Genomic DNA, 12,465 nt, shown 5'->3' on the forward strand with positions numbered 1-12,465 from the left:
TTTTAAAAAAAAAAAAAAAAAAAAAAAAAAAAAGAGGCTATAAGAAAACCAGTGACACTGAAGTACAATTATGAAGATATTAAAAATTCCAGTGGTACCTATGTGTATATGAACGTGGAAAATAATGACTACTGGATTCCTGCATATTCACGTCCCCAGAGGGCTGGGATCAGATCCTCACCCAGGGTGAGGGCATAGGAGGGGGACTCTGTGCTGGCGCAGTCTGGAGTGCAGCCCTGGAGAGCAGCCTGGAGACCAGAGGCCTGGAGGCTGGAGAGGAGGTGCCATCTGTGGTCAGGAAGAATCCCAGACTGAGGAACAGCACACCTCTGTTCCCACTGCAAGTGGACCTCATGGTGAGTGTGGTATGCGGCTGCCAGCACCTTCAGAGAAGCCCTCTGGGTCTCACTGCCGAGGAGCCGTGGCTCTGCATCTGAGTGCATTTTGCTGTCTACACCCTAAGGAAACCAAACTGAAGCTCAGAGCCAGGGGAAATGAAGAAGCACATCTGCCCCACTGAAGTCTGGGCGTCTGGGGATCATGGAGTGTTGGGCCTTTAGGGGGCCGTGGACTCCAGGTTGGGGTCCCCTGGGATCACAAAGTTGGGGCATCTCTGGGGTTTGTGGCTCGAGGGTGGCTTAAGCCTGGTGGCTCTGAGGCACATCCATATGCTCCACACAGCTGCCTCCTGGGGTGGAGCTATCCCCTGGCGCTGCAGGTGTGGCTGTGGTTCTGTCCTATGGATGCCTGGGTTGCACTGGCTTCCCTGGTGTTGGACACTGGCCTTCCATCTCAAGATCCCAGGCTCCCTGAGCCCTCTGCTCCCTGTTTCTGCAGCCCTGGTGACAAGCAGCCTGACTGCAGGACACCACTGTGGCCTGATCTGCGATGGAGCGGCATCCGGGCTGAGTCCTGTGTTCTCTGAACTCCATGCGCAGGTGAGGGAGTTTATGGACCTGACCTGGGCTGCTTGGCAGAGGCTCCTGGGCTCTGGAAACCACCTGGGTTGCAGCGCCAGTGAAGAACCAAGTGACCCAGTGTGGAGAACCCGGAGGCTCTGGCGTGTCTGTGGATTGCTGTTGGCACAAAGCTGTTCCATTCTTGACTTGAAGTGGATTTTCTGCGCCGTGTGGGGCAGGAGGCCTGGCTTAGAGAATGTCCTAAAGACCTGGATTTCATGGTGTGGACCTCTGCTGCCTCACAGGGTCAGCAGCTGCAACTGAATTTCAGTCCATGTCATCAGGGTAAATCTGGACTTATCCAGATAGGGTTGGCTTAGCTCACGCAGAGACTGCAGCAAGTCTCTATACCCAGAATCTGAGGCATCGGCACTCACTATTGCCCACTCCCGATCCTCACTCATGATTGGTGGACAACAGTGTCACAGTGGACAGTATGACCCTCTGCCACTTCCTCATCCCCAGAACCTGGGACTTTGCTACTTTTAGTCACAAGAGATACTGTGGGACTCCCGGGGAGAGGGTGCTGGGCTACGGAGTGGCCCAATGTGGTTTTACAGCCCTGGATCAGCGAGACAAGAGGGCCAGAGTCAGAGGGCGGTGATGCAGGAAGCACTCAAGGCCACTGTCTCCAGAAGGGAGGAGTGGATCTTTGCCTGGGATCTGACTGCAGCCCCAAAGACAGACATCCCAAGAGTCGTCCCTGCAAGAGAGTCCCCATAAAGTCACAGCTCAGCTGCTGCCTGCTAGGATATAATGGGTGTCCAGAGCCCCACAGTGACAAACTGGGACCTAGCCCTGGACCCCGGTGGGCGGGTCCTCACTGCTCCTCCACAGAGAGGCCACACAGTGGGGACTCAGAATGCTGTCCACTTTGCCAGAGGAACTTTGGCTGAGGTCTGTCACTGCCCTGTCCCTGCCATCTGGGGTACTCCTCCTAACTGGGGACACTTCTCTCATCCTGGGGCACAGGGCTAGCTCAGCAGCCAGCTTTCCTTTTAGCCCATCAATTGTGCCCTGGTGGCCAACAGCTGTTTTTTCTCCTTAATTTTTTTGGTACTGGGAATCGAACTCAGGACCTCTCAGGAACGGTGCCACTCAGCTGAATCCCCAGCCCCCAGCAGCCTGATGTGTCCTTCAGTTGTGACTTCAAATCAACTTTGCTCAATTGGCTAAAACATTTTATGAACAGCCTGCCTGACTCCTATTTCATTTTTTACTTAAACTCTACTTTTTCAAGTTTTGAAAACATCCCCTACCTGGGTTGGGTATGGTGGCGTGTGCCTGTAATCCCAGCACTCAGGAGGCTGAGGCAGGAGGATCACTGTGAGTTTGAGACCAGCCTGGTCTACATAGTGAGTTCCAGGTCAGTCTCAACTACATAGTGAGACCCTGTCTCAAAAAACTAAAAAAACAAAAACAAAAACAAAAATCCCCTACCTGTTCACATAAATTTGTACACTGATGACTGGGTCACCTGGCTTGATCTCAGCAGGTCACCTAAAGGGCCCCGAGGCAGCATGTTCAGTCCCCAGCCCTTGGCGGTACCTTCCCAGGTGCTGATGAAGGAAACTGGCTCCCCAATAAAACATAATGCCATTTGAAGTTTGTCTTTCATTTCCTGAAGATTAGAACTGGAAGGGCTAAATACAGTTGCTTTTCTTCAAATCAAGACAGGCCAACGAAGAAGTAAGAGTTTGCAGACGGAAACAGAAGCACAGAATCGGAAATGTTTATCCTCTCTCTGATATTTAAAGCACTGGAACACAGACCCTCCTCTGCGTTAGCAGACAGTCACGCTGGAAGCGGAGCCCCAAGTTACTGCTGAAATACGAGTGCATGGGAGCAGAGCTGTGGGGCTTCCTGGGCCTTGGAGTGGCTCTGCCTGTCTGGTGACTTCTGGAATCCGCCGTGACATCTGCTGAGTTTCTGACCCAGAGGAAAATCACCACACCCTAATTTATACCATTTCTCTCACAGTCTCCATAATATCCCTTCCTCAGAGAAATCGTGTGAATGCATATTTAGACAGGAAAATCTGCCGGACAGATCATTTCACAGACGAGGAAGAAACCAAGTGTGCAATGAAACTTAGATGTTCACAAAGCCACTGCACTGGAGGAGAGGACGCTACTCAGTAGGAGCTGCTCTCCACAGTTCTGGGAGTGGGGGACAGGGACGCAGAGCGGGTCACCCTGCCTAGGGACCACGGGCAGAACCAGTCCCCCAGACAGTGCCTGCTCACTGCAGCAGAGGCAGAGGCACACCTGAGCCCCTGACAGATCTCTCCTGCATGAACTTAACTTGCTATAGGAGCATTAGAGGTCTTATTTACCTGTTCACCAGGGCAGGAGAATCCAACAATGCTTTTATTTTCCAAGGCTGCATAAAGAGTATTTTTAAGCGAATCTTATTCTTCACACCAACACCAATGACTTTGAGCTTGCAAGACCTTGGGATGCTTTTGAAAATATTTGTTTCTATTTATTTTCAAAAGCCTGTTTTAGAACCATAAAAGAAAAATCAATTTGCCAAAACAATCTCCTTCTCTTTTCCTACATGTGCTTGCATACATTTAAACACAGAACAACAAAAAATAGCTACAAAACAGTAGTACTGGTGCAGGAATTTACAAAGTAACAAGTATTCAGGATAAAAGCACTGGAGTCTACTTGCTCCCTGAAGGAAGCTCTGAATCAGGGCTGGTGTTCCGCTATCATGGTGATTTGGCATTTTCGTAGTTTTTCTCCACTTTTGATTTCCAGATAAAAGTTTTTAACTTATTTGGTATTTTTCATAATCTTATTGAGGAAGCCATTTTGCATATCACATACATCCTATCTGATAGGGAAAGACTGCACATAACTGGTGGTATTTGGCGTGAAGAAGCCTAGGGGTAACCAGGTCAGTCCCCGCTGGCTTTTATGTGCTGAGCCAGGCATGGCCGACCCCTTGCACTCTCTGTGGTTCTGCCTGCTTGACTCAGACCATTTTGGTCCTGTGATGCTGATGTCTTCCACCAGGCCAGAGGAAAGTTTGACCAGAAAAGGAGTCTACAAGCCAGGGAGGCTCTGAGTAGGAGCATTGGCACATTATCACCATGCACCATCTGTGTACCTAAATCAGAACGTCAGCCCAAGTTCTTCCCCAGCTCCCACATTATCTGTGGAACCTGTCTTGTTTCCACTCTCTCCATAGTGTCAGTCCTACTAGGGAATTACAGCTTCAGAATATTTCTGAAGACCAGCAAAGCACTCAGGATTCCTGTACCCCAGAGACACCCAATAAACACCTGACATGCATGCACCCTGACCCCAGTGTTGGGGGGGTCTACCCCTTCCCCGAATCTCTCAGTGGAGGTCCCTCCTCTTTCTCACTTTGGGGCGGAGCAGGAGTGGTCCCCAGCTCCACAATGCACATGGGCCCCATGCTGCACTCCCTGGCCCTTGCACACACTGCGGCATGGGCTGAGCCCTGGGCTCTGCCCTCTTCTTTCCTATAGTCATGAGAGGACACAGTGCCAGGATCCTCCTTGCAGCTCCCAAGGCCCTGGGCTTAGGGGCCAGAGTGTCATGAAGATCTCTGCCCTGGAGCCACTGTGCCACAGAGGGAGGGCGCCGAGGACCCACAGTCGCCCTTAGACGAGTCACTGATGCCATTACTGGGGAACACTTCAAACCTAGCTGGAAAAGCCAGAGCCCGATCTCCCAGAGGCGCCTTGGGAGCAGGCTTTGGCCTGGTCACCCATCCACAGGCTCCCCCAGGAAGTGTTTCCCTCTTGAGCTCAGACCTTGCTGTGGTATGGCACCAGCGGCTGGGTCGCAGTGGGCCCTGCCCTGCAGCCCAGGCACCCCTGCACCACGCCTGCACCTCCCCGGGCTTCACTCTCTTCCTGCCCCAAACTGTCCTTGAATCCCTTTGATACAGCTGCAGCTTCCATTGTCTCATAGCATTCGGGGCCGCACCCTTCAACACAGTGACGTTTCACAGCCTCTGCTTTGCCCTCCCGTGTGGTGCAGCACACTTTACTGCTCAGAGTTTCACAGGCTGCTCCGGGCTGTGTATTCACTGTTATATAAAAAATAACAGTGCAGTCAAATGCTCAGCAATGATATATAGTTGGGTGGTAAATTTTCCCAGCATGGGTGTGGTATTCCATACAAATCAAAGGAAACTGTGACATGGACCCTTGAGCACACAGGCTCTAACTGCAGATGCTCTCTGCGGACAGGGGACACGGTTAGGGATCTGCAGACAGAGTAGTGGAGGCTGAGGCGGATGCCACCATGCACGCACCGTGGGGCCACTGCACGTCCCCATCCCTGAGGGTGTCACAGCACCCACTGCACTGTGACACTGAAAACACTGCTGCCTTCCCGATGCCAGCACTTGAGTTCTGTTCTCCTATATAAAACTTTACAAAGTGATATTGAGTTATCTTAAAGGACGTGACAATTTACAGATTTTCATTCTGAGAAAACAAAGGTTACCAGTGAGAGAAATGCTTCTGGTCACCACCGCAGACATGACCGGAAAGCAGTGCCCTGGACAGGTGACTGGAAGTGGAGAGTGGGAGTGGCATCTGTGGCAAGGTGCACCCCTCGGGGAGACGCGGCGCACCTGGGGGTTTCCCACCAGAGCTCAAGGGGTCATTCTTTACCTGCGGCGGACCTGATGGTGGAGGTCACGTTGGAGGGTGTCATCACGGGGATACATTCGTCATCTTGGGAATAGCCAGCTTGGATGGCTCGAAGGTAGCTGTGGCTCCTGGTCCGGAAGCATCCCGGCAGGTCCAGGGCATCCATGGCCTGGGACTCCACTTCGCTGAAGACTGACTCACACACCGACTCGAACTGCCCGTTCATCTCAGCCTCGCTCATCTACAATGACCAACAATAGCACACTGGGATTGGCCCAGCAGGTTCCGGGCCACGTTGGCAGAACTGGGGGCACCAATGTGCTTTCAACAGCAGTGGAGTCTGCCCAGATCGGGAACAGTACACTGGGCTGTTTATCACACAGCACAGTGGTGACTGGCCAGGTCTCCAGGTTGGTGATCTTCTACAGACCCACGGTGGCTGGCAGTGTAGGAAGATCCCCGGGCACCTGGCCAGGTGTATTCACAGCCACTCTCCACTGCCCCCACAGCCCGTGCGCCTCATCCCCTGCAGCTCAGATGACTGCTGGGGCTGGGCATGGAGCAGGTGTTTAAAGTACGGCTGCTTTAGTTCTGTCTTCTTGTCATGGAAACACAATTTGGCACAGACACTGGTGTCCCTGTTACCATCTGAGCAGGAGTCCAGAACCACCAGTGAGGGGCACAGCTGCATGGGCGTTCCTGCTGCCCCAGGCAGAGGCACCCTCTGAGTCCCAGCTTTGTTTTTTTAAACTTGAGGCATCCTTTGATAGCTGACCAGTCAAAGCCACACTTTTGGAGCCTTTGACTTAAATATCAGTGTGGGCCACCAAGGAGCCTGGTCTTCAGTGTCCCTCGAGGATGTGCTAGCCCTAGAAGGGGGACCCCGCCCTGCATGCACGCACGGCAGCGTTTACCAGGGGCTCGGCTTCCTGGGGGTGCAGGGTAGGCAATGGGAGGGGGCACTCAGGGCACCCACTGTCTCCTCTCCACCTCCTCCAGGGATTACAGGGGCTTTGCAGCCAGAACTCTGGGTGCTTTGGCTGTGAGCTGGTCACAGCATCCCCAGGACTGCTGCGCACAGCCCAGCCATTGTGCTGTCAGCTGCCCACCCTGCAGCTGCACCCAGGAGAGGTCAGGGATGCAGGGCTCAGGAGGGGCCGAGAGAGTGTGTGGCTGGAGCTGCAGTACCACTGCCTGCTGGGCTTTCCCAGAAACATGGAGATAAGCCGTGGCCCCCACTTCTTCTGCCAGGGCTGCTAGTCCAGCTAGGCTGCTGGAGTAGCGGGGCCTGATGTGCTTGCAGCTCCTCCAGCATCCCTAGGAGGGCAGTTGGGGTGCCTTGGGGCTGAGCACTAAGATGCTGACAGTGTCCCAAGGCACGTGTGGGCGAGATGCCATGGCCCAGCCTGGTCACCAGGACACTGCAGGACTGGGAGGCCGAGGGACGGGTGTCCCCAGACTGCAGGGGGTAACCTCATTCCACATAGGAGGAAAAGCGGAGCCCTGGAGAGCGGTCTCCTAACAGCTCACACCCTGGGAACCTCAGGCCTGAGTGAGTTCCTGACCTGGGGTCACCAGTGTCACCTGAGATCCCTGCCTGCTCCTGGTCCCTGAGTTACTGCAAGTGCGACCTGGGTAAGGTACAGCTGCCCACAAGCAGGCTTACAGGATCGCTTTAAGTAACTGCATATTTTTTCACAATTAAATTGAATTCAACTAGGTGTGGTAGTGCACACCTGAACTCCCAAGCACTCTGAAGGTGAGGCAGGCAGATCTCAAGTTTGAGCCCAGGCTGGGCAACATAGTGACTGCAAGACCCGGCCTCACAATGAAAATAAAAAAAGGACTAGGGACAGTGCTCACTTAAGAGTTCAATTTAAAGTCATGGCATAGCACCGGCAATAGGAAAGACCTAGAGTTCTAAATTGTAAGCCTACAGCACCTAGTTAGTCTGCTTTGCTGTTGTTTACAAAGGCATCACCTTTCTAGGTAGAAAAGGTATGGAAAGGTGAGACTTCCACGGGTCGTTTTTGGAGACCACTTTTGGTTTACCAAGCAGTGTGAGGCAGTTTCCTCTGCGAGTCAACAGACCACAGTGTCTAGTCTCAGGGAAGGTGTGGCTGCTGCTGTCTTCACTACTGTTTGCAGGGTGGTGGGTGGGGACACGGTGGGACCTCCTGCCCAGTTCACCAACAATCGGACTCTGAGCACTAAATCCAGACAGTCTTGGTCTGCAGATATGGGAATGGCTCTTTCCTTATCCTTAGGAAAAAAGATCTATAGGATTTCCTTTGCTGCATATGGAAATGTAAGCCCATTTCTAAGAGAAAAGCAGCATCTAGGTAGACAAAAGTGATAAAATCTTTGAGCTATTAGTTAGGAACCACCCAGAGGGCTTTAGAGGGAAAAGCTGAGTACAACTTCCTGGCAGGCAGGATCTGCCACATGGAGACCACTGCAAGTGGGTAAGAAGCCTGTGGCCAAGACAGACTCCCCTCCCAGGCCAGCTCCACTGGCTCTCAGCTCTATCCACAGCCAGAGGCTGCAAGTCACTGAATTACAGATGGCGATTACTCTGCATTATTGTCATCACAGCAACGAACAAGGTGGCATTACTGAGCATCACTGTGTTCAGGCTCTCTACCTGATAATGGCCAACATCCATTAGGCACCGACCTTGCTGCCCTGCTAACTGTGCTCCAGGAGGGTGTGCAGAGTGGGCCCCAAACCCTTGCAAGAGAACATCTGTGTAAAGGTCTTCTGGCGCCTGGTAGGGAAAAAGCTCTGCCAGAGCAAGCCTGACTTGAGTCTCTGCTGACACCAAGCACCATGGCAGGCTGTAGCACTTCTGTTTTCTATTTTGTGCCGGGCTGGACAAGTGCTTGCCATGGAGCCTCTCCTGCCTGCAGCTCTGCCTGTGGGTTCCTGGGCCCCCTTGGAGGATGCAGTGGAAGCCACTGTGGCTACACACTCTCCCCGGCCCCCACTTTCTGGAGGAGGGAGACAGCTGCTGCTAAATCACGAGGATGGGCCGAGGAACTGGTGCATCAGTCATGGCTTATCACAGGAAATCGATGTAACAATGACAGTATTAAATGTCACAAGTTAATCTTACAGAGCCTACAGGTTTTCAATCAGTCACAGTGAATACCAGGCAGGACATGTGGCCTTCGAGCAGGGATGTGGACTGGGGTGCAGGCTGTGGCGTCCCCTCCTAGAGGACGGACCTGCAGGACTCAGAGGAATCCCCACCTGGCTCACGCAGCTGGCCTGGCTCAGGGTGCTCACGGCCCGCATGTAGCTCTGGTTCCGAGAGCGGAATTTCGGAGAGTTGTAGTTGGCAGTGGGGTCCAAGATGTGACTGACAGGCACCTCGCTTGCAGCTTGCAGGTAACTCTGGCTACAAGAAAAGAGAAAGTGAAGAGGCCATCTGTAAACAAGAGGCAAGGTGGGGCGGGCGAGGTCCCAGAACAGCAGAGTGGGTGTCCCCACCCACCCTTTCTGCTGTGCACCGGCTGCCTTGTGCCAAAGCTCTCAGATGCACATCTGCAGGTGGGAGCACCAGCAAAGTGACAGGGAGGCTACTCACAAAGCTGCCTCGCAGCCTGACCTGTTGTGGTCAGGTAGTGAAATCTGGATCACTGCACATTAAATGGAAGTGAAGAAACGCCTATGGCTCGCATGGCAGAACAGCGAGCTTGGCTCCCCACTTCAAACCAAAAGCTTGGGGAGTCATAAAGACCCCATCAGCTTTCTGGCGACTTTACCTATGGAACCAATGACAGGTTCCCTTCAGGTTTAACTTCTGCAAAAGGTGAGCAGATTATGTAATATGAGTAAAAAGAGCAGACTCAGGACACAGGTCTACTGCAGTGTCATGAGGACGATTTTATTCCAAATTCTTTAAAAATTAAGGGTTTCCGGTCTGCTATCTTGAGACTCCGTAGGATGTTAGCATGCGGGGAGGCCACAAGGCCCTGGCAGGCACAAGGCCCAGCTCAGATCTCTGGCTCCCCAGGCCCTTGTGCCTCGGGCTTTATTAGCAGTCTTCTTATAACTCAGTAAAACTCAATTTTACTTTATCAAAAACTGGAATAATATGGACAGAAATTTCCATCCTCGTGTTCTGGATCATGAAGGAACATTAAATATCATTACACAGGCCTATTTACAAAAATGTGTACAATTACTAGGGGAACAGTTCCGACTCCATTGTTGGGTATTAAAGTATGCCCTTTCTTTTCTATGGAAGTCCTAGGTATAATTTGTTTTCTATGATTTACTTTATTTTTTCAAGACACGGTCTTGCTAGGTAGTGCAGGCTGGCCTTGAACTCGAAGCAACTCTTCTGCCTCAGCCTTCTTAGTGCTAGAATTACAGGTGTGCGCCACCATAGCCCGGTCTGATTCACTTTACAAATGGAAAATCAGAGAAACAATTGTACTGTCTAAAGTTCATGAAGTGATGACTTACACATTTAAAGTCACTCTGTTAACAGAGACTCTTCTTTACATGAAAGTCTATGACATAGTTCAGCTTCTCCCTTCCTCCCCTCCACTTGAAAGAGAGATGCAAGATAGGCATAGGGGACACGGAAGGAAGGGGCTCCGCACTGCGCTAGCCCCTCGCAGGGTCCGCACAGGGACCTGTGCGTCTCAGGGTGCCCTGGCCTGGTGACTGCAGCCCACCCCACCTAGGCCCTGCAGAACATGGTTGACCAACAGGGCCTGGCCACCGGGTGTGCCGCTGAGCTGCCAGGCTCCAGCACGCAGACGTCTGCAGGGCTCCTGCAACTCCCCAGGAGATGCCCCCAAGGCTGGCAAGTGGGCACATTGCTTCTCACAGCTGCGTCGCACATGTGCGTGAGTGTCATGCAGTGTCAGGTGAGCCAGTGGATGCTGTGGCTGCAGCGAGTCACATTTGCCTTTGCCATAGCACGGACCCTTTACCTTCCCCTTCCATTTCTTGGACAGCTTGGATTTCATACTTGCATTCCTACCGATTTGCTGGGGTGTCATTTCCAGCAGAGCAGGTATCTCTTCTGTATAATGCCTCCACCCCATCATTCAGTGGTAAACAGAGGTTGGCTCCTAGGCTCCACAAAGCACAAGGAAGAACTCATGTCCCCGTCCCGGGTACTCAGGGCTCTCAGGCACAGCCTGAAACCACGGGTGCAAGGCCGGCAGGTAGCACTCACTCCTGGGCCCAGGGCTTGCAGTCTGACGTCTAGCTCTTCTATCTCAAAGGCAGGCACCTTCAAGGGATGGAGCCACGTTCAAGCAGACTCATGACAGGGAGGACATGTTACCCACAGCATGCGAGGCTAGTCAGCCAGTTAATCCTCAGAGTAGTCCACAGAAGCAGGTCTCTCAGCATTCCTGAGGCCAAGCTGGGCCAGCCCTTGCAGGGTGGATGGTGGGGAGCTTGGCTCTGTCCTGAGCCCAGGCAGCGTAACCCCAAGATGGTGGAATAGAGCCAGTTTCCACAAGGAACCAAGGTCCAGTCTTTTGTTGACACATCTGCCCAGCCTTCAGTACCCATGGAAGGGGCTCCAGGACCCTGAGGAGATCCCTGTAGAGTGGTACAGCATTTGTGGGTGTCTTGTGCACGGCCCCTGAGTACTTTATATAAGGACACCTAATGCGAGGAAGTGTAGGGTGAACGGCTGCTGCTCTGCATGGCTCAGGGGACAGGACCGGCTCAGGCCAGAGAAAGCCACCATGCAGCATTGTCCAAGTGATGTGGCTGGATGCCTGGGGATCTGAGCCCTGCGGAGGCCACGGCAGGCCACTCATCCTGTCAGTCTCAGTCTCAGCACAGTGCTCAGTGCACAGGACATCCAAGTTTTGCTTTTTGAACTTTCTTGGTTCTTGGAATATCTCTGACTTGAGTTTGGACAGACCCTTGGATGAGGAAACAGAGGTATGCGGAGGCTGTATTTTTAAAACAGTTAAATCAAATAGTTTAAAACCCCCCACGTTAGCCTTCTTTGGCTACTGGAGAATTTTTTAAAGATGTAGAATGGCTGAGAATTTTATAACCTTGTGTCCAAGAAGGCCAGCTACCCGCATAACACAGCCCTGAACTGAGCACCAGGACTCAGAGTTGTGGGGGCCACTTCCCAGGGCAAAAATGACGAGCCGGGCTCCTCCTCCAACACAGCATGGGCCATGTCCCATGCTCTCTCCAAGGTGACCCCGTGTGGTCACTTGGAAGTCCCTGAACTCTGGAGTGGCCTTCCAGCCCACCGGGTGACAGCCCCACTTCGGCATCCCAGTTGCCAGAGACTGAACAATATTTTTCTACACAGAACTAGTGGTAGCTCCAGAAACTGTAAAAAGGAAACCATTAAGCATTTTCTAGAATAATACAAAAATATTTTTGGTGCTAGTTTTTGCCCTTAAAGTGCTGCCTGCATTAGAGAGTCATTTGAAATGGAATGAGACGGGAAACCAATTTTGGAAAGCTGTAAGAGTGAAAAAGTCATCACAGGAACAAGAAGAATAGTTTTTCTCACATTCTGCTTTTTGTTTCCATTTGCAAATTGTTCCAGCATTGTTGGCTGACTTGTGGGCTCACAAATCTTATCTGTAACTTTCAATCAGTATAAAAACAATTTATATAACAAAATGCATAATGTTTAAGCAAGTCTCTGGACATAGCTGTTAGACTGATGTAAAAACACTCAACAAGAGGGACAAAAAAGCACATTCCCCTATGCCTGCCACCTTAGGGAGGAGGAGAGACTGTGCAGGTCATACTAAGGACCAATATAAGAAAACGCTTCTTTCGCACTAAAAATAAAGGACATCTTATCATTTTTATCAGCGGGCTCTGAGAGGAACAGCACCCATATATATATATATA

At 51.9% G+C, this 12,465-nt stretch overlaps 1 protein-coding gene across 9 annotated transcripts in view; it reads right to left on the reverse strand.

Moving 5' to 3' along the window:
• Dlgap2 (DLG associated protein 2) overlaps positions 1-12,465 on the reverse strand; it is a 437,601-nt gene that overhangs the window by 35,509 nt on the left and 389,627 nt on the right. For all 9 annotated transcript variants that reach the window (XM_010620360.3, XM_010620359.3, XM_010620357.3 and 6 more), the window contains 2 exons: positions 8,851-8,998; positions 5,620-5,839 (listed from right to left, as the gene is read on the reverse strand). In XM_010620360.3, coding sequence (XP_010618662.1) covers positions 5,620-5,839; positions 8,851-8,998 — 368 coding nt within the window. The remainder of the gene's footprint in view (positions 1-5,619; positions 5,840-8,850; positions 8,999-12,465) is intronic.

Source organism: Fukomys damarensis, unplaced genomic scaffold (assembly GCF_012274545.1).
Source record: "Fukomys damarensis isolate Sample0158 unplaced genomic scaffold, DMR_v1.0_HiC HiC_scaffold_18, whole genome shotgun sequence".
In the NCBI taxonomy this organism is placed as follows: domain Eukaryota; kingdom Metazoa; phylum Chordata; class Mammalia; order Rodentia; family Bathyergidae; genus Fukomys; species Fukomys damarensis.